This window comes from Oreochromis niloticus, linkage group LG23 (genome assembly GCF_001858045.2).
Source record: "Oreochromis niloticus isolate F11D_XX linkage group LG23, O_niloticus_UMD_NMBU, whole genome shotgun sequence".
In the NCBI taxonomy this organism is placed as follows: Eukaryota; Metazoa; Chordata; class Actinopteri; order Cichliformes; family Cichlidae; genus Oreochromis; species Oreochromis niloticus.
The window spans coordinates 24,818,489-24,844,294 of NC_031986.2; the positions used below are offsets into that span (position 1 = coordinate 24,818,489).

At 42.2% G+C, this 25,806-nt stretch overlaps 1 protein-coding gene across 7 annotated transcripts in view; it reads left to right on the forward strand.

Moving 5' to 3' along the window:
- Positions 1 to 25,806, forward strand: part of agap1 (ArfGAP with GTPase domain, ankyrin repeat and PH domain 1) — a 170,149-nt gene that overhangs the window by 129,932 nt on the left and 14,411 nt on the right. For all 7 annotated transcript variants that reach the window (XM_025902797.1, XM_025902795.1, XM_025902796.1 and 4 more), the window contains 3 exons: positions 14,138 to 14,292; positions 14,860 to 14,950; positions 15,868 to 16,090. In XM_025902797.1, coding sequence (XP_025758582.1) covers positions 14,138 to 14,292; positions 14,860 to 14,950; positions 15,868 to 16,090 — 469 coding nt within the window. The remainder of the gene's footprint in view (positions 1 to 14,137; positions 14,293 to 14,859; positions 14,951 to 15,867; positions 16,091 to 25,806) is intronic.

The following is a 25,806-nucleotide window of genomic DNA, read 5'->3' on the forward strand; positions in this document are numbered from 1 at the left end:
ACAGCAGTAACTCCATATTAGTAAATTCAACAACAGCTGAAAAACCTGCTTTCATATTAATACTGCAGACATCAAACATCAAAAGCATTGTCGTTGGTAATAATTCAGCTGCAGATAACCTGATGAAGCTAAAATTGATCAGAACAAATCTTAAAGACAGTTACAAAAAGCCAATTAGAGACCTGGTTACTGGCAAATGGCTAATTTTGGTAACCCTGTATATTTTTATGTGACAGGTTGGCATCATTGAAGTGCATGGAGACATGGAATTTGTGATGTGACCGCCGCCATTTGGGCGATCATTGTTGGACAGTTGGAGGAGCAATTCCTTCAGCTAGATTGATTTGTATGAAGTTAATGTTTGGACTTGGGTTAGATTCGATGTTGAAATTTTTTATTATGGTCAAAGATTTTTGATTTCTTGGGGGGGCGTTGGGGTTTTTTTTGTTTTGTTTTGTTTATAATAGTCAGTAGAACAAGCGAATTAGCTTGAGTCCCTTTCAGGGACTTCAATTAGTTGAGGTAAAAGGTTGTATTCAGTTTAGGAAAAGTTGCGGAGGAAAAGCTGATCGTTTCTGCTGAGAGACTGGATCCAATATTAATTTGTGTAGCAGCGTCATTTTCAGTGTTTCACACTAAACACGGCAGAAGAAAATTCTTGGTATGAATAAAGTGGCTGGCATAAAGGAAAAAACAGAATAAAATATTGAAATATGCATTAATGACCATAAATAAAAAACACAAAATAAACTTAAATATATACATTTGAAAAATCTGCTAAACATCAACCTGTGTTTGTTTCTTTCTGTTTATTTTTGGCACCACACATGTATGACCTCCACCCGCTGCTGTATCCTGATTGGCTGATTCCATCCTAAATTCCTCCTCAGTTTATCACCATTATTGATGTTTTTGTGATAATTATCGAGATCTTTTATCACACACGCACACACACACAGTAGCTCGTTGAACAGATGTGGCGGCAGCGGCAGATGTGTAATGTTCGCCCCTCCATCAGCGAGGCATCAAGCAGCTGACAGGACAAGTGGCTGTCTGAGTGACGGATCGACGCCGCATCTGCCTTCATCTCTGCTCATTTCCATCCCTTTATTTTCCTTTATTTCCTCACATCCACCCTCAATGCTTCCTTTTTCGTTTTCGGTCTCCCCTCCTTGTTCTTGTCCTCATTTCCATCTTCTCCTCTAATCTTGTTCCTCGTTGTTTTGTCTCATCTGTTTCATTCCTCCTTCACTCTGTTTTCCTTATGCTTTACTCCTCCTCCTCCTTTTTTTCCCCTCTGCGAGCGTTTTATTATCACTTCCTCTGACCGCCACTCGTTATCAGACGCTTCCCGACTCTCATCTCGCCCCCACATTAGTCAGCCAGAGAGGCTTAAGTGAAATATTATAAATAATCCAGTGTATTGAAATCTTTTATCAGCTGTGTCACTTTCATTATTCAATAAGCGATTAGTAACAGTCTTCCCAATTTAGCCATTAAGCACTGAGCGTGCTCGGCCGGCCGCTGGCTCACCGCCTGTCACGCCGGGCGGGCGTGTGAAGTATCTTCATGTCAGAGCGAGGCCTGGCGTAATTCATGAGGGGGAACCGCCCTTTGCGGCCGAGCTCCCCCAGGTAGGACCACACCAACACACACACTCAGAGATTCTCACCCTTAGCTTGCTGCATCAGTGGAAGTTCCTGGTGGTGATGGTGATACTTCTACCCACCAGTATTTTTTGTTTCAGATGGGGCTTTTTGTGACCTCTGGCCAGACTAATGTGTGTGACTTTTTAATGACTCACTGACCTGTAGCACCACCGTCAGGCCTTCAGACAGGTTGCTTCTGTTCGGTCTTATATCGTTCCTGTTTTCACCTGGAGTTGGACTTCATGGTTCATGAGGATGTTTTACTACCGTTCTGACGGATTTCAGTCATCTGTTTTGACCAAGTCTTGGTTTTATTGGTGTACTGACTGGGACTTGTCAGATTCGTGAAGATGTTTTGACTTTTTTAAAGGTATTCTTGCGTGTCATCTTTGGTGTAGGTCTGGTTCATCCATTGATTCTGACTCACTAAACCCATGGGATAGGATAGGATAAACCCATGAATGGGTTTTGATTTTCACTTATCTTGATTTTTAAGGGCATTTTTTTAGTGTGTAACATTTGGTCTAGTTTAGTTTAATTAATGCATTCATAGTTTATTGGGTTGGGATTTATGATAGTTGTTTCAGTTTTGTGTTTTGACTTGGTCTTGGTTTTGTTGGTTTTATAGGTGTACTGACAAGGACTTATCAAGTTCACGTCGGTGTTTCTACTCTGACATTTTGGATTTTTGGATCAAACTACGACTTCATTTGTGCCATTCTTGCTCATTAGCAGTATTTTGGTTTGTTTTCACAAGTTCACAACGCTTTTTTGATTCAGACTTGGTTTTGGCTTATTGTCTTTGGTAGAGTTCTTGTTCATCTATTGATGATATACTTCTTTTAGCCTTCAGTTTTAAAAATTCTTAGTTTTGTTAGTTCTATACGCATTTTCCTTGGTATGTCAAGTTTATATGCATGTTTTGACTTATTTTGGTTTTAACTTTTATTCTTATTATAAATGTAGCTCTTCATTTCATTTTTACTTGTGGTTGTCTTTGAATTAGTCCTCTACGTTATACATGCTTCCCTTAGGGAGTATCCCTTAAGCATAACATACATTTTCACTGCTATGCAGATGACACCCAACTTCTATCCATGAAGTCAGATAACACACAGCAATTTGTTAAAATGCAAGAATGTCTTAAATACATAAAGCTCCTCACACACAAGGTCTTAAATAATCAGGCCCCATCTTATCTTAATGACCTTGTAGTACCATATCACCCTATCAGAGCACTTCGCTCTCGCACTGCAGGCCTACTTGTTGTTCCTGAGTATTTAAAAGTAGAATGGGAGGGAGAGCCTTCAGTTTTCAGGCCCCTCTTCTTTGGAACCAGCTTCCAGTTTGGATTCATGAGACAGACACTATCTCTACTTTTAAATTAGGCTTAAAACTTTCCTTTGTGCTACAGCATATGGTTAGGGTTGGATCAGGTGACCCTGAATCCTCCCTTAATTACGCTGTAATAGGTCTAGGCTTCTGGGGGATTCCTATGATGTGTGAAGTGTTTCTTCGTCAGTAACCTTTTTCACTCAATATGTGTTTATACACCTCGCAGCATTTAATTATTAGTTATTATTAATCTCTGGCTCTCTTCCACACCGTGTCTTTGACCAGTCTTCTTCCCCTCACCCCCAGCTGGTCATGGCAGTTGGCCGCCCCTCCCTGAGCCTGGTTCTGCTGGAGGTTTCTTCCTGTTAAAAGGGAGTTTTTCCTTCACAGTGTCGCCAAAACACTTGTTCATAGGGGGTCGTATGATTGTTGGGGTTTTCCTTTCCTTTTAACTCAGTCCATCGTCTGTCTGGTTGCCTCTGGTTGTTTTGTTGGACTTTACTCAGGCTTCTAGAGACTTTTCCTAATGCTCATCAGTTCTTGTTTTGACTTTTGGATGCGTCAGTTTTGCAGTTGTTTGGAAGTGGTCTCTATTGTTACTTTTAGTGTTTATCTTTTTTATTTGGATGTGTAAAGATCACTGTGACTGCTCTGTGAGTCTCATATTAGACCTAACTCAGTGTTTCATTCAAGTCTGTGGTCTCAACAGTCACCTGTGTGCACTCTCTGTGCACATTGTTATATTTCCTTTCTTGCCCAGTGTTGCTTTGCTCTCCTAGCTGTAGAAACACTTCTCAACAACTGTTAGGTGAACATTTTTTGTCTTCTTCCAAAAAATATCTCGACTTCTGAATTAATATTCTTGCGATCTTCATGGCACCTTTTCTGTTGCCGGCTCTTAATTCTTTATAAAACCCTCTACCAGGGGAAACAACATCAAACCACACATATCTTTGATTCGCTTTGAAGAAATCCTCATAATGAGAGCATGAGTGGATCTGCAGCCCATACACACCTGTCTCAGGTAAACCGCTGCTGATCACAGCCTCGACACTGGGCTGCCATTTGAGCTTTGAAAGTTGACCTGAGTCTCTTTCGTTCAGCTTCAAAAGTTTGAAGCTGAATCTGTGGCCACATTCCTGAAGTTTAAGTTGAGAAATGGTGGCTTTGATTCCTCACACGGAAAGCTCCTCACAGCTGATGTTTAAGGTGTGTGCGTGCCTCTCAGATCACATTCGTGTGTGACGGTGTCTCAGCTGAAGAGCTTCATCTCATTGTTGTCAGGTGGTCGATGCACCTGCAGCACGCCGCTCTCTGACTGCTTCATCAAGGCCTTGAATTCCTTTAAAGTCGCAGCTTAATCAGAAAGGTGGGCTCCGCCCGCCGTCACAGGTCAATTAGGGTCAGAGGGGGTCAAACAGGAGGGAAACAAAGAGGGCCTCTGTGGAGGAAAGACCAGGTGGTCCTGCAGTTACTTGTCAGTCACTTTGCTTTAGTCTCTCTCAGTTTACACAAACATGTTCTTGTGTTGTAAAGCACTTTTTTTTTTTTTACCTGTGAAAAGCGCTATATAAATAAATTTTACTTTACTTACTTATAAGCTTTTTAGACAAGTTGGTGAGAAACATTTACAAGCTTCGAAAAGGGTAAAAAGTAAGAGATGACCAATCAGAAAACTTAAATAGTTTTCTGATAAAGCATTTCGTTGCCTTGTACTTGTGACATGTGCTATGACAATAAAGTTGAATTCTATTCTATTCTATTAAATAAAACCCAAAATAAGAAAGCAAACATTCTTTCGAGGCTCAGAACAGTTACATCAGCATCATTTGGTCTAAAAACTTTAAAAAATACTAAAACTTCAGGTTTTTGTGGTTTCCACTTTGCTCCAGTTTTGTCCATTATACAAAAGAAATATCACTTTAGATTTTCCCGAAACTCACTACTAATATCGAGTTCTGTTTGCTTTACTACACCCTGCTAAACGAAAGAAGGACAAAACATCAGAAAGTAAGAGAACGAAGAAAACAAAAGCAACAAGTTTTTACAAACTTCCACTAATGTACGATTTTTGAGATCAGCGATTTCCAGAGAAACTCTTGCTGCTGGTTCCTCCTCAGATCGCTGATCCCCGAGGAGATGATCCAGCAGGCTACACAACATTTTGAAACCAGTTTAAACCATGAGTTGACTTAGGAGGCCAATAATATCTGAGTTAGACTGAGAGGGAAAACACTTCACGTCCCCCTGCTTTGAAACAAAGCTCATGCTGGAGTAACAGGCTGGACATTCATGTAGGTTCTACCTGTTAACGTGAGTCGTGGCACATGGATGTGAGTGTAGTGACAGTTTTAACCAAGTCCCATCATTTTGTGGTGTCTTATGTCATGAAGCTGCTTCTGCCTCTTGACTCATTTTTTAGCTTTTGTTTTTTTTCTCAGAGCCATGACTCTGGTCTCTGCTTCAGCCTCTCTGCTCGCACTCTCGGGGCTCCAACCTGTGACCTTTTTAACGCGACCCTGATTCATTCCCTCCATCACTCGCCTCGCCTCCCATGGCAGATCGAGGAAAACAAAGCGGACTAACATTTAAAGTGTCAGCCGCGGCTGTATTTCATCCTCTGCAAATGTTGCTTTGGTGGCAAATGCTCGCGGTAGCCCCAGGGGGGAGTGAATATTACAGAGTTTGCAGAGGTCAAAGGTCACAGAGCTCAAACCTGTGGAAGAATCAGAGCTACAGAATCATGTTAAAGTTCAGTGTTTTTATCGTCCCATCATTTGTTGGCTCTTAGGTTTGATTTAATGCTTAAAAAAAATCACATTATCACAGTTTCATACCACATATTTTGAAGAATGTTGCCTTTATATTCTGCTAAAGGTGATTAACTAAAATAATTAATCATATCTATGAAATAAGAGATTATACTGAAAACTGTCTAATGCAATTTCAAAGTTCAAGTTGACTTTTGTTTTATTCTATCCAACCAGCAGCTCACAATTCTAAAAAGGAAATAAAAGTTCAAACCTTGCACATCACACTGATATTTCACTCTAAATTGCCCGCAAATAAGTTTTCTGACTTTCTTGGTTATATTTTAATGTGAAAATTTGCAGGAAGTGTTGAGTTGTAGCTCAACATCATTTGTTTTTTTGAGGCTCTTGTTGTTTGACTTTCAGTGGGTTTAAAGTGTCATGAATATTTTTAGTTTAGTTATTTTTTTTATCAGATAAATGTGAGCAGAAAATTTTTTTGATCGACATCTTTTGATTTTTTACAAGTTCTATTTTTTTTTTATTTGTAGTGGATTAAAAATGTACTCTGTTGATTTTTCACGGACTTCCATCCCTTCATTGTGCTTATTGGCTCCTCCCACTTCAGCACCGAGCCACACCCCCTCCATAGCATCCTCTGCACTGCTGGTTTTGATACCTGTCTCTCTTTTTCTCTCCCTCTTCCCCTTTACCTGTCTATGTCTTATATTTGTTGTCTCATTCCTAAAATCTGGCCTCACCTCTCCTTTGGTCCTGCATGTTTCATTCCTCATTCATTCCTCTTCTTTTGTCCCTTGTCTCCTTTGTTCCTGTTTGGATCTCCTGTTATCTCTTCTTCATTCCTCTATCATACCCACTTGACCCGCTTTTGTTATTCCTTCATTCCTTCTGCAATCTTCCTTTGGGTCCCCGTTTGATCTTCCTTCATACCCACATTATTCCTGTTTCCTTCCTCGCTGCCGTCTTTTCTCTCTCTTCCTGCCGTCGGGGGATGCAGCCAAACGTAAAGCTTGGAAACTAAATCGTGTCTCTAGCCTTCGCAGCATTTACACCAACAGTCTGCAGAACTCAGAAGGTAAAAACAACTGCTGCGGTGGGAAGGACAGATCCCCAACTGACCTCCACCCTGACCCTCCCACCACTGCAGGGTTGGAGCCCCCTGTGCTGGAGATTTGTGCTTTTGATTCCAGGAATGAATGAGTTGGTGATTTGCAGAAAAAGACGATGAAACTGGGTTTGAGTCACTTACATGTTTAAGCAAGCAGCACTGAGACACTTTTATAACATGAAGGCTAATTCTTTAATGAATCATCAACCTCAATCAAAGAGGGTAAATTAGTAATATTTATAGTATTAGTATTATACTAGTATAATATATAGTAATATTAAATTATACACCTTTTTTTACCAAAATTAAGGTCAGCACAGAGTTTAACGCTCATCATGGACCATAACTTGAAAGTCAGCTGCTAGCCGAGCTGTAAACTGAACATGGATTGGTTACTTCTCTGTAGCTGAGGTTGGTGGTCCGGTCAGAGACGTAGCCAATAGATACGTCTGACTGAAGACAAAATATTAGCAGGTATATTTGTTTATTGGGAAAGGTCCTCTAGCTTTATTACAAAAATTATAAGTAAAGTAAAAACTTTAAAGAACAAAAACTACATATTTGCTTCGCAAGAATAGTTATTTGTAAAAAAGGAGCCTAGAAGTTATTTGAATGGTTAAAAATGAACAGTTCTCTGTTCTGGCGGCAACTCTAACTCTGTAAGTACCTTCAGTTCTTAGAGTTTAAAAACTTAAAAAAAAATGATATAGTTTTAAAAGAAACTAAATATGTTGCTGTAGAGGTAAATTTTATGGATTTATGACTCACATAGTCAGTTTTAAGGTATTTTTGCAGTCAGTATGGGATGTTTCCCCAACTTGGACTCATAGTCAACCTTCCCGTCCACTTTATATCCATGTACCACAGGTTGGAATTGCCATTTTAAATCTTTTTCACCACCTCTTGCTGTCTTGGCAGCTGTCACTGCCTCCTGCAGTTTGGATGGGTTTCACCTCTTTTTGCTGCAAATCATACAGCCAGTTCTTTCTCAGTGTGTCCATCTGTGTTTGGTCCAGTGGAGAAAGCATCTGTCTTTCCCTTCCCCTGTATTTCTTTGCCCCACCCACCTCACCTGTGAGGACACAGCCAACCAAACAACCCCACCCTGGAAGCATGAGCTGTACAGGTGATGGTACACCACAATGTGATGTGCGTTTTGTGCGATAGTGTTCCCCAGCATCTTCTGGTGTGATTTCCTCCTTCACGAAGTGTCTCCTGTGGTTCTGTTCCTCTCCGTCTTCTGCTCAAGAACAAAAAAATAAAAACACAGAGCCACATATTTCTTTCTCTGAGCGACTTCTGAACAATCGGCTGCAATATTTTCCAGGTTATTAATGTTGTAAAAGGCTGCGAATAATATGGGGAGTAATGACCTGTGTCGCAAAGCAATACTGTGTGCGGTGACATTTAAGGCTTTTAATTTGTGTTTCCCGAGGCCCCCTTTTGTCTCCCTCACGCCTCCCCTCTCATTGCACCTCCCGTCCTCCACTCTCAAACACACATACACCTCCCGCTGGGCCGCCTCAACACCTCACATCCCGGATGGATCATAGGCTTGTATGCATGTCCTGCCCCCCACCCCCACCCTCCGCCAGTCCCCACCTCCTCCCCCTCTTCCTGCCGCCATCCCTCCCTGCGTCTTGTAAATGCTGTATATTTGGTTTGTTCTCTTTCTGCCGTTAAAGGTTGCCGGTGTCAGAGTTCACAAATTGCCTCGGCACCACCTCTCTCTGCGCGAATGTCACCCACAGTAGCCGAGAGCGGTGGCAGTAATTACCAGCACAGCGCGGCGTGGTCGGCGTCCGCGTGTTTGTGTGTGTTTGTGCTCTTGTGCATACATTTAGACACACGCAACAGCGAATGGAGAAAGAAAAACAGAGGCCGAACAGGGCAAGAAAAGAAATCAGGGGGACTTTTTTGAAGATTTCCTAAGAGGATTTAAAATCTCTTTTTATAGCTTAAAGTCACATTTTCTTTCATTTCCAATCTGAATGAGCAAATTAAACTGTCAAGACAAACACGCGATTTTCTAGAAAATTCTTCGAAGAATAAGCTTGTTTGTTTTCGCCTTCAAAGTTTGGGGTTTAAAGTAACTTTCACAGCTAAATGGTCCTTAAAGCGGTTAGAAAAATGAGAAATTACCCAATCCGATGTGCTTGGAAGCTCCAGGATGATCTTGGAGGTTGATTTTAATCACGTAAAGCAGTGTTACCCATGAACGTGCGATGAAAGAGCTTTAGTTATTTTTAGTGGATTGAACTACTACTGTAAAAAGTATGAAATAAAGTTGAGGAAAATAAATTCTTAAAAATTGTTTCCACATGCAGCAGTTACTCATCAGCAGGATGTGAAGCTGGCATGTTTTTTTACTTTTAGCTCCGTATTTGGTCTCCTCCACTTCCTGAGGGAAATATCTGGCCTTTTTTCTGCTTCATGCTGCATGTTCTCCGACAGCTTTGGACACATTTTGTTCTTGATTTGTTTTTAGACACTTAGTTTTATTTTTTGTGAAGATTTATCAACTTTACTTGTCTCTTTTTACACTTTCTAGTCATACAGTGGTCCCTCGTTCATCGCGGGAGTTACGTTCTAAAAATAACCTGCGAAAAGTGAAATCCGCGAAGTAGCCAACTTTATTTTTTACAATTATTATAGATGTATAAAGCTGTAAAAGCCCTCACTACACACTCTTTTCTCAGACAGGCATGAACATTTTCACACTTTTCTCTGTTGTTTAAACATTCTCAAAGTTTAAACCTTGTAGAAAAATAAGTGCATATTATAGAATGAAACCAAAGGCACCTGCAGGTGATGACGTTTTGTCGACATTGTTGTGTTTTATTGGGGAGAAAACTTGCAAACATACAGTACAGCACTTCAGAGTCACACTGCTAGCGATCGAAGATTGATTTGGCAAGCTGAACGCATTCTGTACTGTACAGGAGGCACGGCACAAGATTGATTGACATTGGTCTACACCCAATCAGGACGCAGAACACAATGCGCTGTAAAAAAAAAAACCCAAAAAACTAAAAGCATGCAAAATTGCACCAAAAAAAAATCTGTGAAACAGCGAGGCCACGAAAGGTGAACCACGTTATAGCGAGGGACCACTGTATTGCTTTGACATTTTTTTGTGTTAACTTTCTGGACATTTTGTTATTTTTACCTTTTTTTGAGAAAGTTTTTATTTTTATGACACTTAAGTAGTATTACATATTTATTAACATTTACTAACACTAACAGCAATTTCTTTATATTTTACAGCAATTTTAGTTGTAGTACAGAGATTTTTATCATCTTTTTCCAAGTTATGTTGTCATTTTATTCCTATTGCTTTTTTCATATTTTCTAAAATGTTTCTTAGGGAGTTTATTCCAAACTAATATAAAATAATATTGGTAATTTATTGATATTTTCTTATATTTTTAAAACTTGTTATATTTTCTCCTTTTTTAGAAGACAATGTGAACATTGAACACTTTTATTATCCTCTGCCCCTCGGCCCGTTTGCAAATTGAAGCTGCACATTTTCAGCATTAATTAAGCTTCATTAATGTTAAAGGTAATTAATTTTAGTCCTTGCACTTACATTTTACTCCTAGCTCCTCACCCTGGATATAAAGCAGCTAAAAGCTCCACGTTTCATGTTTGACCTTTTGAATATAGTTTCCGTTTCTAGTTTCTATCATAATATAATCCGGTGAATATTTTTTGGTCTCCACCTCCTCCTGAGCTCTGACATCCTGTTTCTTTTAGCTGTTGGCTGCTCAGAGAACTGAAACTATGAGCTAAAAGAGACTAAAAAGCTCCTCAGAGTCATTTTTCTACCTTGCATGCTTTAAGATTAGTGTTGCTGCTGAGGTCCAGGCAGGGGTTTCATAGTAAAAGTGGGTGGTGGGAGTGGTTCTTTTCCCCCCTGATTTTATTCATTAGCGGGTTTAGAGCGCTGGGTCAGCGTGCAGCATTTAAATCCAGAAACACCGTTTAATTTACGCTGCAGAGAGGCAGAGCCTTTCTGGATTGTTGGTTTCCATAATTGTCAAGCAGCCTCCACCCCTCCCCTTCCCCCTGAAAACAGAGAATCATGGGAATTTAATTATGATGGGATTCTGGCTCTTGACCCTGCAGGGCTGAGGCGGTGCTTGATGGGTGAGCCGTCATTTAGAACGAAGAGGCACCCGGTGTTCACCCAGGAGCTCCGAACACACTTCCTCCCTGCATTATGTACAGTTTGCCCTTCATCAGACACACTTTCATACGCAGAGCTTAGACTTCTTCTGCTCTGAAGATAGTCTGATGATGGTAGCAGCCGCTCTGAAGTCACACAGTGTCCCTGTAAATCATGAAGTCTGACCAAGGGCAGCAACAGATGCTCCTAAAATAAAACTCATGTTTTTTATGCAATCAAGTTAATAATCAAAGGTCAGTAAGCTCCAGGCTATGAATCAGGATCGAGCACTGTGTGAAACTCTGGATGTTTTTCTATTTTTTTGGAGGTTTAGTTTACTTTAAGTGAAATTATTTTAGGTGCTTTAGCTTCAATATTCCTCATGATAATCTTGTGCCCTTTTTCTATTTTTTTTTTTCCTGTTTTTTCGGAAAATTCTTCTTCTTAGACACCAAAATAAAAATTTTTCCATACATTTTATTTATATTAATGTATCTTTTAAAGAAAAGTAAAAAAGTTATTATTTTATTTTGACACCTTTTTCTGTCATTTTGTTTTCAAATTCTTTCAATTTTTTTATTTTTCCAATTTTTTGTATTTTTTAGAAACATTAGTTTGACCAGTGTTTTCTTTAGCCTTTTTGTATATAATTTTACAAATTTTGTTTATTGATGTTTATTAATATAAAGTAACTGGACTTTTGGATTTTTTTGTCTAGCTTTCTTTAGATTTTATTTATATTTTTCAAACAGTTTTCAGACATTTGTGGGGTGAATTTTTCTTTCTTTCAGCTGCTTTTTGAACATTTTATTATTCTCAGCTCATTTTCAGTTTGGAGCTGCAGGTTTTAATTAGGCTTCATTAATGTTAATGTTGATTAATTCAGTCGCTTCCTCTAAAAACTTATTTCTGGATCCTTGCCCAAAAACATCACCTGGAAAAAAGCAGCTTGAAGATCCACTTTGGTAAAAAAAAAAAAAAGTCCAGATTTGACATTCTCAGCTTTTTTCCACTGTGAGAAAACCTTTTATTAAATATTTTCCTTCACAGTTTGTCCCTCTCGTTTCACTGCTTTCATGAGAAAAGTTCAGTCTCATCATTGTTTCTCTGAATCTCTGCGCTCAGCGGCTGGTTTACAGCACAGATCGGTTTAACCTTGAGCCGTTAGCCAGCCCTTGTAAACAGTAGTTTTAATTAACGTCAGCTCATCAGGCTCGGCCCGTCAGCCGCCTGCAGCAGCTCACAGATGACAACGATCCTCAGTTATCTCTAGTAGAGAAACTTTGGAGAGCAAAGGTGTTTTCAATCTCTTCATCTGGAAGTGCGGGGCTTTCTCAGCCCGCCGTTCGCCTCGGGGCGCTTCCTTCCATCCTTACCTTCCGTCCTTCCTCTCCTCGGACAAGGCCATTGATTATCCAGAGCAGAGCCGGAGGGGAGCTTCGGCTCTGCTGCTCTGAGACGATCCCAATTAGCCAAATGACTGGAGTTGAGGAGGAGCAAATGGTCGTTCCCTGGCGGGCCGGCCGTGACCGCTCTCCGACTGATTAAACCCCTCATCATCATCATCTTCTTCTTCTTCTGCTGCCGCCGCTCGTCATGAACGGCTGCTTCCAGAAACCCTCGCCCGTGTCGTGAGTGATTACCGAGCTCACTGCTGAGATTTTGTCTGAGCCCGACCCGCGCAGGTTTGGATGGAGGAAAGCATTTCCGGGTGACACCAGCAGAGACGGAGGAATCCTGGGAATTATCAGGCATGCTGGAGGCCATCCTTTGATTAAGTGATTACCCGGTGTTGCCTCCTCTTCCCTGCTGATCGGGGTTAATTGTAAACAGAAGCTGCTTGTAGTCTGATCTGCTGTGGTGATGATACTCAGCCCCCCTCCCATCCCGTCTGTGCGCCCTAACGGTTTCCAAATGTGGCCAATGTGTCAACGAACAAATGTGAACATCTGTGGCGAGGCATGGAAGCAGTTGTACAGACACACTGAGGTTTTTCAGCTCCACAAGGAGGTTTACTCAGAAATCCAATCAAATTTTAACACAGAGCTCCTATTACTGACTTTTCTAACGGTTTCTACTCACTTCATCATCATTTAGGATTTTCTGTTTGCTCATGTTTGCTAAAAACTGCAGATGGAAACATAAAGATGGAGATCTGAGGAAGACTCCAGCATGCAGCTGAAAGCTCACCTCATGAGTCATCTGAAGTTTGAAAAAAGCTTTGAAGAGCTAAAAAGTAGATCTTTACTCAAGAATTAATTTATGTTTATTTAACAGGAGGTAAAAATTGGTGAAAGTTTTTGAGTCTAGTCTGAATATCCTGTTTAGTCTAACGGTCGGTACATATTGACGTGGCTCAGTCTGTTGGATCAGTTAGTGTTTTAAAGATCAGCTGGAGAGGTCTGTTGGTTACCACTCATTTCTGGTATTTTATGTATTTTAGCTGTAATTTTCTTTCCTAATTTTGTGACTTTTTTTGAGGTTTTTATACATTGTATTGCAGTAAATCCCATTAGAACTGTCTCAGTGTGGAGACTTTATTTGAATTTACTAAAATGTGATTTTGAGTGAACTGTCCCATTAATGTGTGACTCTGCAGACATGTTGTCAAACCTTGCTGGTGCTGCTTTAAAAAGTGTCCTCAACCCTGAATCCAAACACACACAACAGGCTCACACATACTTGAGGTAATTGGCTCTTGATTGTCCCATTAACCTCTGAGGGGGTTCTGTGTAACAGATCCATATCCCCCCCCCCCCCCCCCCTCCCCCTTCCAGCTGGCCCTGATTGTAATGACTGGCCTCTCCTGCTGACATGTCTGCAGAGGAGAGGGCAGGATGGTCCAGGGACCCTTAATTTGGGTGACATCCTGGCTGCAGGGGGCGGGGTCATGTAGGTCAGTAAAACAGGTGTCCTGTCAAGCAATGTGAGAGAGAGTTGGTCGTTACAGCCCCTTAGCTGAGCATCCACACTTTATTCCTATTTTTAAATTCTGCTTAGCGACTGTTTGATGACGAACCTTTTGAATCAAAATAGTCAGAGTAAGGTCAGGATGTGTTTTCATCTCTCTCTCGCTCTCTCTCTCTGTCTCTCTCTCTGACAGAACAAGAGGAGAACTTTGAGTTCACCATCGTGTCGCTGACGGGGCAGACGTGGCACTTTGAAGCCACTTCCTACGAGGAGCGAGACGCCTGGGTTCAGGTCATCGAGAGCCAGATCCTGGCGAGTCTGCAGTCCTGCGAGAGCAGCAAGAACAAGGTGAGCCGAGTCCTCCTGGAGCCTTTCAGTCTCTTCATAGCGTCATTTTCACATTTGTCCACATCAGGACCAACAAACATGCGAAATCGCCCTTTAATGCACACAAACACACAAACGCGTTCACTCACATAATTAGAAAATAGCAATTACTGTAGCTCACATCGAGCCTCAGTGTTGCCATTTTCCACCTGCAGCAGGCGGCTGCGTCTCATTTGAGGCCTGATGTGTTTACGCCTCAGGCTCTCAGCCTTTTTATTGCCCTCCCACCCAAAAAGAAAGAAGAAAAAAAAACGCCAGCCCCCCCTCCCTTCACCAATTCCATTTGTGTATCGTGTTGTTCCTTCGCTCTCCGACATCGATGAGCATAACCCAAAACAGCAGCGACTCACATCTGCTCAATGTTTTAAACATTTTTAGCCTATTTCAGAGACCTTGCTGTCAAGAACACAAGAGTGTGATCAGTGTTTAAATCCTATTTTTTTTCTCCCTCAAACTGTAAAGTAACCATATATTCAAGAAAAGAAGCGAGCCAGAACTCTTTTTTTTTTTTCTTCTTCTTTGTTTCAGTCTCGTCTGACAAGCCAGACAGAGGCGATGGCTCTGCAGTCGATACGAAGCATTCGAGGGAACGGTCGCTGTGCCGACTGCGAAGCACCGAGTGAGTACAAACCACCCACGGTGTCAACAAAACCTTCACTAATGCAACCATTACCCTTTAGTTTACTTCCTAAAAATAAACCAAATAAACCATCAGACTGGTCAAGAAAGATGATTCTTAGGGTTCACACAAGAATGACTTCTTAGTATCTTCTTAATGGTCTGAGTTAAATTAGACTGCAGGGATTAATTATGTGTAGATGTGACACCATCCAAGAATGGATCCAGTTATTTCAAGGAGTTGCATAATTTCAGTCCAATTCCTGAAACTCCCTCCATCCTTCAGGTTGTTGTCCAGGATTTTCAGCCTCTCACTGTCCAACTTAGAGATGCGATCTCTCCCAGCGAGCAGGCCAACATTGTGAGCTCTTCTCAGATCATAATTCTTACAAATGCTCTTTTTGCCAATTTTTGAGACAATAGGAAGGAAGAATACAGTAATGGCTACATTCTTTCTTTACCACATCACATTTAAACCAAAACCAAAAGAAAGAACTTAATTGCAGATATAAAATGATGGAGGTCATTTCCAGTTTCGTCCATTTGTTCTCAAATTAGATTTTTCTGATTTCAGTTAATGATTACAGACTAAGAAGGTCTGTAATGATGACCAAGGTCTAAACTTCTTCTAGCCTTGTTAGCCACCTTCTACATACAAATAAAGAGCAATGATTGTCCGGTGTTGGCTTTTACCAACTGTTTAAATTGCATCTCTTGATCTTCCTCTGTAAACACAGTTTAAATAGATAAACTTCCCCACTGACCTTTAAATTAAGGTTGTTTATCCAGAATTCTTACTTTTTACTAACCCTTTTAGTAATCTTTGTTTGTTATAACATATCAAACAATTAAACCGAAGTTCTTTTTTTCCCCAAAAAGGGTATATTGTCTATAATAGAGTGAACTTGTCTCCTTCAGACCCAGACTGGGCAAGTCTGAATCTTGGGGCCCTGATCTGCATTGAGTGTTCGGGAATCCACAGGAACCTGGGCACTCACCTGTCTAGGGTTCGCTCTCTAGATCTGGATGAGTGGCCGCTGGAGCTCATCAAAGTGATGTCGGCCATTGGCAACGAGCTGGCCAACAACGTGTGGGAGGCCAACGCTCAGGGACGCCTTAAACCTGGACCGGACGCCAGCAGGTAGGAAATGTAGAAAACATCTAAGGAAAAGAGTTTGGCTCCACTGGGAGGTTAGAATTGGAAGTGTAGTCTGAAGAAATGACGAGATTCTAAAGATGGGTGTGGTTGTTTCTGGTGTAGCAGGAAGTGACAGGATTACACCGAAGCTACAGGGAATAATCTCTCATAAACCTCCATTTTGATCAGGTCAGGGCAGCAGTCCTGTTGCTTATTGGTTGAAAAATGCTATTGTTTTTAAATAAATAGTGAATAGATGAGGACCCAGACATGAGCCTTGAGGAACGCCATTTCTAAAACTGTCTCCAAGAGAGAAGACATTCAGCAAAAACTTTACTTCCTATAAAGTGAGTCACTGTTGTGTTAGATCTTAGATCTCATTTTTTGTATATTGAAAGTTGGATATCAGTGCAGTGCTGCCAGCTGCAGGCAGGGAGCAGTGTTTCCGTGTGTGGCTTTGCAGGGTTCACACTGAGTGTGTTGGTATTGACAGAAATGTCACACAATAAAAAGCCCACCTCTGTATGTGCGCTGTCTTGTAGACTACAGGGGATAGTAACAAATCGGTGAACTTCAGCGTGACGTTGGTGTTGATCAGCATGTACCTGCATGTTTGTGTGTGTATGTGTGTGTGTGTGTGTGTGCTCGTGCTGTGTAATTATCGGATGCTGCAGCCCTGGGAAGCCAGCAGCCATCATAACAAATTAGAGCTGACTGCCATCCGCATGAAGATCGACTTCCCCGTCCTCCCCCCCTCCACTCACCCCCCTGACGCTCATTAGTCAACAGAAGCACTTTATAATTACTCCCCTCCAACACACACTGATGCACACTCACTTATACATACACAAACATTTTTACCCTACATGCACCGAGACAAAACAAATACATGTAAACAAATGAATATTACAAGCGGTGTTCCTTTAGTGAGTCCAGCTATCTGAAATATCTTCAACATGCTTTCCAACTCAAGCAGCACAACAACTGTATGAAAACTGTACACACAGCTATACTTTCTGCTGTGCTCTTTTGAGATTTAGTGCTTTTGTCACTTATTACACGTCCTCTTAACAAAGGTTTAAATGTGTCAGACTTAATTGTATTAATTTCAGAGAACATATAAATTCCTCATCGTGGACTCATCATCCTAATCAATTAAACATAAGCTGAGCTGAAACTGCAATGCAATCACAGTAAAATAAATAGTTTTTTTTTTCTAGTTTATAGTTTGGGGTTTTTTTCTGCTGAAAACAAAAGCAGGCAAAAATATTCACACAAGATCTTTACAGCCTAGTACTTGAATCTCAGGTTAATGTGCATGAGAAATCAAATTTTCAGTATAAAAACAATGTAAACATACTTATAATAATTTTTAAATAAATACATTAAAGCCAAATTAATATCAGTAAGAATTAAAGTGATGCGAGTGAATACAGCACTTAAAAATATGTATACAATAAATAAAAATCCAGGTTAAAGTTGGACATAAAAACACAAGGAGATGCCTGTACAGTCGATATATTTGAGTTCAGCTTTACGACTGTATCTGCTTAGCTGAATACACACAACACAAAAACACACACACTCACTCGCTCACACTGAGCGATCCTTGGGTATCGACGTGCCATTAGCCCTCCTCCATCAGGGCACTAATGCTTTTATTGTTGCTCATGTTCCTATTTATTTATGAATCTGAAGCATGTTTCCCCCTGAAGAGATTAGAGGAGGAGGTCAATATTATCTCAATTAACCCGCGACGCTCCACTGCAACTCCATCTCTCTCTTCCCCTCTCCCCCATCGCTGTCCTGTCGATAGTATTTATCAGTCCATTCCTTAAGTGGCTCGCTGTTTGTCGTTTCCCCTCCATAAATCCTGGTTTTCTTTCTATCTTTACCCCTCCTTCTCTGACTTTTCCATCGTTTCTCCACCTCTGACTGCTATTTTTTACCCTGTGACTTCTACACCTTCTGTGACTGGCTTTATTTAGTCCTGCATTTCACCTCTAAGATTACACAAAGGCTATTTTAACCCTCTCGATGTTGAAGCTGGAAACCTGTTTTGTTGTAGGCACTCCAAAATTACTTAAGATTTAATTATTAACCCTCTAGTAAGACATTCACCTAATAATTGTTTATTTTCCTGTGGTATTGTACTATTAGTCTGAACAAAACAAGCAAATGAAAATACACTTTTTTCTAAATTATAAGTCAGGGTGTTGTGTGAAATTTTTACACTGATAGTGGCTACTATAAGGTTGTTTAACGGCATCTGTGTTTCTAAATCCACACCTGAATCTTTCTTAAATGTTCTCACAGGTTTTTTAACTTATGTATATAACAGGATGTAATTGAAGTGCTAAAATGCTGCCTTTCTCCCTCATCATAGTAGTATTTATCCATGGAGGGGTCTCTCACACGTACCCTGAGACACAGTGGGAGGAAGGCGTGGCGCTTTTATGACAGCTTTATGGAGTGCCAGTGACGGTCTATGAAATGATATGTAGAAGCTGTGTCACCGAGGTTGCATTCACTCAACGCCTACTGCTCCTCTGAAATTACAAACCATCGTGCAAGACGTCAGCAAGCACCAAAACATACTGGGGTTACAGGGACGTAACTGTACATACAAACCAAGACAGTCACACTAAAAACACAAAACTTGTGTGGAGGGGGTTAAAAAAACATCATATGCTATGCTAACCATCAATGATATTTTCTTAGCCTGTAAGAGAGTATCATCTGCATATAAACATAGTAGAAATTGATAATTACCTTGATTTGTCAAAGGGTGGTCTTGCTGGAGCCACTTAACATTATGTTTTATTCCTCTGGGCACCCATTTAGGTTAAATTTTTAACTGTTAGATTTTAATAGAAGTCCACAATAACATAAGGGAGAAGCTATTGAGAACTGGTACATATTTGCCTTCTCAGATCACAAGATTCTGGCACAACTTCACTGCATGGAGAAGAGCAAACACCTAAAAATCCTGAAATTCTAACATTTGTTCTATGAAGAAGAACTTCATTGCTTGACCAACATGTCCTGGCCTGTAGCCTTCGAAGGAAGAGTCGATCAGATTAATGAAATGTTGTAGTTAAACTGTTTAACTTCAGAAAATAGTGTAAATGTGGCCAGATTTGAGTTAGACTCAAAAGTAAATAAACCTAAAATCGACATGAAGATGAGAACTTGTGGAGCCCCACTCTGCTGTTGACATATTTACCATTTTTGGTGTGGAAATGCATTTACTTAAATCGTTCAGTGGCTTAACGTCCTCCTGCATTGTGCACTAAATTACTGCAAATATGTGAAAACATCATCCAAATCATAAATCTCTCCACATTCAACAAGAACCGTGACTAAAACCTGTGTAAAAGAAGAGGAATTGGTTGAGAAATGAGACAAGGCCGGCAGAGGCTTTGTCCAGGCAGCAGGAGGGATGGGAGGGAGAGTAAGGGAAGAGGAGGTTGGGAGGGGAGGCTGATGGATGGAAAAATGCCCTCCCCTCGTGGTCTCTCAAGTGAGTAATAGAGGCCGAAATTTCATTTTGCAAGTGGCTGATTTAATGATCCAAAGGGTAATTAATGGCCTGATTATCTTAATGTTAAATATGGCCAGCAGCAATTACGCTGACCTCCTGTCTGTCAAGGTCTGGCCCCCCACTCTCGCCTCCCAATTAGGTTCTGTTTGGAGGTTTGGTGGGGGGGGTGGAGAGGAGGAGGAAGAGTGAGAATTAGAGGAAAGGAAAGGAATGGACGGAAAAAGAGGAAGCGTGCAGAATGGCAGAACAAGAGGGAGGTACAACGAAAGGTGAGGAGAAGATAGGTAGAAAACAAAGAGGAGGCAGAAATTTGGAGGGAAAAAAGAAGTGATGCTGGGAGGAGGTTGGATGGATGAGAAGAGGAGGCGCATTAGTATGACCGTCAGTATTAAACTCCTCCATTTTTTTCTCTCCTCCCCTCCTCTGTCAACTCCCCCGGTGGACCGGAGGGAGGAATTATGTTCGGAGAGATCGCGCCTCACCTCCGTGGCGTCGCCCCCCCATCCAATGAGATATGTGACAGGGCCGAGCCCCGCCATCTCCAGCTGTTGTCATCATCTCTTTATCTTCCCCGGTTCGTCCTCCTCTCCGCGTGTCTGCCCACAGCGACGGCCAGTCCAGGTCTCATTAACATCAGCGAGTCGCGGTGAGGATGAGGAGCGAGTACTGTCGCTGCTAATCGTTTTAGGGCCGGAGCTCATCGCGCCGAATGCAAGGTCTTGCCACGCCTGCTCAGCACTTCAATGCTTCACAGTGAGGGGAGATACTTGTTGACGTGCGTCGCTCGCAGTGGCAAAGAAGGGAACGGGGCAGGGTGGGTACAGTGTGGATGAACACCAACTGTGCCAGCTCTGCTGCGCCAGAGGGATCCTGTTAGAAGTATTTATTTTCTTGCCGCTCACAAACCACAAAAAGGCTCAGTTGTCCTCTAAACGTTCCCATTAACCTCTGGCTGCCCCGCGGTCAGCCGTCATCACCTCAGCTGGCGTGGTCGCCCGGTGCCACAGCCCAGCTGAGGCCACCGCTGAGGGGGCTGCTAAGTTTGGGCTCTCTGCCCATCCCGGAGCACCCACAGGGGCCTCACGGGCTCCGTCGACACTGCTGCCGCAGCACCCTGAGTCTCCGGTTCTCGGCGCTGCGGCTCATTGTTTTAATTACGTGTCGAGTGGCGCATCAACACCAGCACCTAAGGCCTGCTCGGGCTCAGCGTGTTAGCAGGCCTGAGCGGACAGCAAGTGACAGCGCCGCTAATCCAAGCTCCTGGCCACTGGACAGGGGAGGTGGTTGCCGGCAACATGGTTGGCGGCCCCCTCTCTCCCCCTCCACCGTTACTTCTCTCACGCCAACTGCTGACCTTTGGCAGTCTGTCGCAGAGGGTCAGCATCTTCCCCTGTTTATGTGCACACACACACACACACACACACACACACATCTGAGCATGCTCACAGCCTGTGTTCATTGTTTCACTGAGATCTTCTGCTGAGATGGAGATGATAAACCAAACGCTGTCCAGTGCTTCTAGTCAGTTACCTGCAGCCGTACTACCAGCAGTATATGCGCCTCTGAATCATGAATCATGGTGATATCAAGGATTCAAACAGGTTTATTATTACTATCAATTCACTGCTCGTTAACAGATTTTTTTAAAAAGAGTTTACGTCTTGCTGAAAGCCGTCACATCAGTTTTCAGTGTGAACAACAGGGGGAGGCAGAGGTATGTAGGTGCTGGGGAGCCACACCTTAATTAGACAGCAGAAAAATGAGCATGAATGAGGTCGGCAAAAGGATGAACTCGCAGGGCCATGCATCGCGGTGCCGCCACGCACTTAACATCGGGGCCCGCATGACAAATGCGTGGCCAGTAATAATTCAGCAGCAGGTCTGTCGGCGCTAGGAGCCAGGAGAGGGGAAAGAATAAGGGCCCTTTATGGGAACAGATTAGTCTTGTTCCCCCCTAAGAAAAGGCCAGCGCTAACAGATTTAAAATTAGACCGGGGGCTTTTAATCTGGACCGGGGTGCAGGTGCGGCGGGCGGCCCGACAAGGCAGCGGGATTGGGCTCAGGGGACCAGATGGGGCGACCTGGAGGAAGGGGGCTGCCACATCACAACATAATTGCCCCCCAGGGTCAGAGCCAGTGGTGGGGAGGAGGAGGGGACAGCCCTGCTTCATATTCCATAAAACCCAAACTGATATCCTCCACTCACACACACACCTCCCCCCCCCTACTGTGTGATCATAACACAGATTGGACTGGTGTGATTTGAGATGGACACGTGCAGATCAGATGGTGATACAGGATGATTCGAAGTTATTAATTACAGCCAGTCACTGATGGAGGTCCTTAGCCTCCCTCGGGTCTCAGAGGTGTTTGCGGCCGCCTCATTTTAATTCATTTCGGCGGTTCATGCATAAAAACACAAAAGATTATTGAATATTTCTATTATTCATCAGCTCTTTTTAAGGAATAGAGGCAGTTTGAAATTTTTATTTATTTGCTAGCCTCATTTTGCTACAGAAACTGCTGACTGTAGAGTACTGATGAGGTGAGGGGCTCCAAACAGGGCCGAGTACAGCCTGCTCTGTTAGAGTGGACTTTTGGCCAAAGTATATGAGACTTCAGTTAAAATGTAGCATCGATTTTCTGAACTAAACCCAACCCAAACCCTAAACATTTGCCCATAGTTCAAATTTTCTCTCATATTTAATTAGTTTACCGCAGTTTTTTTGTTACTGTGTTCAGGTATGAATACCTGGAGACAGGTAGTTTACTTGTCTGCCCTTCGTAAGTAATAGGATGAACTGACGGGCTGCACAAAGATCACTTAGAAGATAAACAGGAGTACTTTGAACCCAAAATCAAAGCTACTTTAGTCTAAGAGCTGTGAATGAGCAGAATAGGTCCAGTCACCAAAGGTAGTGGATTAAATGTGTTTAAAGAATGAGGCATCACACCTCCAACACTGCGTTTAGTGAACACCCGGATTTGCCACCTGAACTACAGCCGCCCTATTTAACATGCATGTGGGCAGAAGTGTCAGGCCTGAAATAGATGTCACCATGTCTCCCATGAGGCCGGGCTCACACTGTATCCGTATGCATGCGTGGGATTATCTGCATACATGTGTGCTCGTGTATCCATGTGTGCAGATCGAGCCGGGCTCTGTTTCATCTGCAGCGGATAACTAGCTGATCCCGCCTGCCATCATCTCTCTGCTATTATCTGCAGCCCCTGCAGATTCGAGGCGGCCCCATGGCCTGCATGTTAAACAGCACACACACACGCACACACACACACACACACACACACACACACACACACACACAGAGAGGAAGCAGGAGAGCCTCCTGACAGGCAGGGCCAGTGCAAACGTTGAAAAATAATTGGCCCCTACATTCTAATTCATCTGTAAAAGGGAGGCCTTGATTAAATTAGTCCTAATAGACATTATTTTGTACATGACTGCCCCGCCGCTGTTCGTAACCGCGTCCCCCGACTCGCCTAACAAGCCCTCCAATTTACTATTGACATTAAGCCTGCTGACACGAGCCAATCACCGGACCATTCATCGTTTGTCATCGCGGCGAGGTTATGCTAATGCGGGCTAAAAGCACAAACTAAATGCACATTCTTTATGCCTGAGTCATCAGATTAACCTCACTGTCCTCTGCCCCCCCCTTCCCTGCCTTATTTTAATAATGAAGAAATAAATAACGCTCGGTCCGTCCTCTCAGCTCGCCGGATTCTCTGGGCTCCTGCTCGCCATAAGCCAGCGGGGGCTGGCTCCTGGAGCAGAAATGAATCTGTGCGCCGTCGGTACGAGTCCCCCTTACTCTCCGCTCCCCCTCCTCCCTTTGGCTAATTGGCTCAGTCGGCAAATTGCTCATACAATAAAGAAAAGGGAGAAAGGGGGTGGAAAAACTCGAGGACAGAGTTCTCCTCGCGTCGGCCAGTAATGTGTTTGGATTGAATGGGTTCACTGCGAGCTGCGGCCGGCTGGTAAACATTTCAAACACTGAGCCATGACGAGACACTTAAGAAAAATTTTATTTGCGATTTGTGCTAATTCACACATCGTGTTCATATCTTTTAGAAGGAAGTGATTTGTCTGTGGTTTTCACTCATGCATTTAGTGAACGCATTTTATGCCTCGGAAATGAAAGCAAAGCCCAGAAAAGAGTACGTTGTTCGGGTGAGGAAAAGGGTTGGACATTTGTCCAAGAATATCTATTAAAATACAACAGACTTGTTCAATAATAGAATGGTATAACTTGTTTCCATCAGTATTCCCACCAACAGAACACTGAAAAGACAAATGACAAACCAACCATATTCCTCAGATATTAAAATCTGAGGAGTATAAAATGGACACAGTTACTGTGACATCACCTACTGCAGTGGGCCCCAACCTTTTTTGCGCCACGGACCGGTTTAATGTCAGACAATATTTTCACGAACAGGCCTTTAAGTTGTCTCGTATAAATACAACAAAATGAAACGATACGACCAAGACAAAAACTGTGGTATTTTGTAAATATAAAAATAAACACGAATTCACTGTTTAATTGTGTAAGTGTATTAGCAGCGTCCTCCTGAAATGCGGCAACAACATTGAGAGTAACATCCTCCTCTATGCCCCTTAATGCTCTCTGGTACCTATGGTAATGCGTAAATATTTATTTCAAAATAAGACACACAACTACAACACGGGAAAAGACTCAGAGAAACCAAGTTAATGATAAAAACCCTGAAAACCATAAATTTCACACCCAAGCCTCAACTCTTGCGGCTCGGTACCAAATCGGTCCGTGGCGCCGGGGGTTGGGGACCACTGACCTACTGGTTTAAAAAGTCCTGTTTTAAAGTCTTGATCACAGCTCCTTCCCTGAGACCAATTAGTAGCCGTATTTTAAAGGGTGGGCGGTGCTCTAAGTCCTAAGATTTCAGTCACCGAATTGGGTCACATACTTGTTGGGACAGTCTTTCAGTACAATTAACAGCACAGCAAGCCTTATTATTCATCAGATAACTACATTAAAAATGTCCATAGACAGATAGACATAAACTATCACTATATACTGATGATGTGATTATACTTTTGATTTATTGATTACAAAATAACACATCTAGTTAGAAGCACAGTTCAGACATTTCAGTTAGCCAACGGGAAGCCTAGTACAGCTAGCCAAACTGACCAAACCGACCAAAACTGCTTTGTTTTTTTGTAGCAGGCATTTTTGGACATTTTAACATGAGTCTATGAGGATGGACTCACTTTTGGAGCCTGCCTTTAGTGGCCATTAGAGAAACTACATGTTTTGATAGTCACTTATCAATTATGTATTTTAAGAAGCTGCAGCATCAGTTTTGATTTTCTGTAAACTTAATATATTTTTTCATTTGCTGATCAGAGTAACAGGACACTTAAAACAAAGGTATTTAAAGCACAAGTTGGTGTTACCTTATGAAAGAAGTTAAAATTAAGCTTTGCATCTAAACTGAGTCGAGCCTGACACATACAAACAGACCCATATCAGATGATTTCAGATACATCACTGGCCTCAGAAATGTTGCTTCAGCTGAGCTGTTGCACCATTTAAATGTCTATTAATGTTTAATATATGTATTTTTTGATCAGGCTGTTGTTTTATTTTGCACATAATGATCATTTTCACAGTAAAACCCCTGTTTTAATCATTAGCTGCCTTTTTCCCCCCTCTGCTGCCTCCTGTGCTACAATAAAATCTCACCTTGATGAGTTTTAAATCGAGCTCCTGATTAATCTGGCTCTTGGCTTTGTCCTGTCCAAACCCTGTTACTGCGTTAAAACCCCTCCCCCCCTTTTGTGGTCAGACAGGTCCACTCATCTGCATCCAGCTAATCAAGTAGAAAATGTCAATGGCTTCCCCGGCCACGAGGCCCAAGCCTTCAGGGTCACCGCTGCCACTGCTGAGGCTACTTCCTCTTTTGGATCGGTGACAGGAGGCCCTGAAATTCCCACAGAGGAAGCCTTTGTCAGTTTGATGTAGACACCAAGTCAGGTTATTCCTAACAGGAGCAGTCAACATTGAATAGAGCATCCATGTGTTTACATGCTGTCGTTGTGGTATAATTGTAACCTGTTTAACCCTGTTAGGTCAAAGTCAGTAATAAACAGTGACCCTATTCTTAGTGG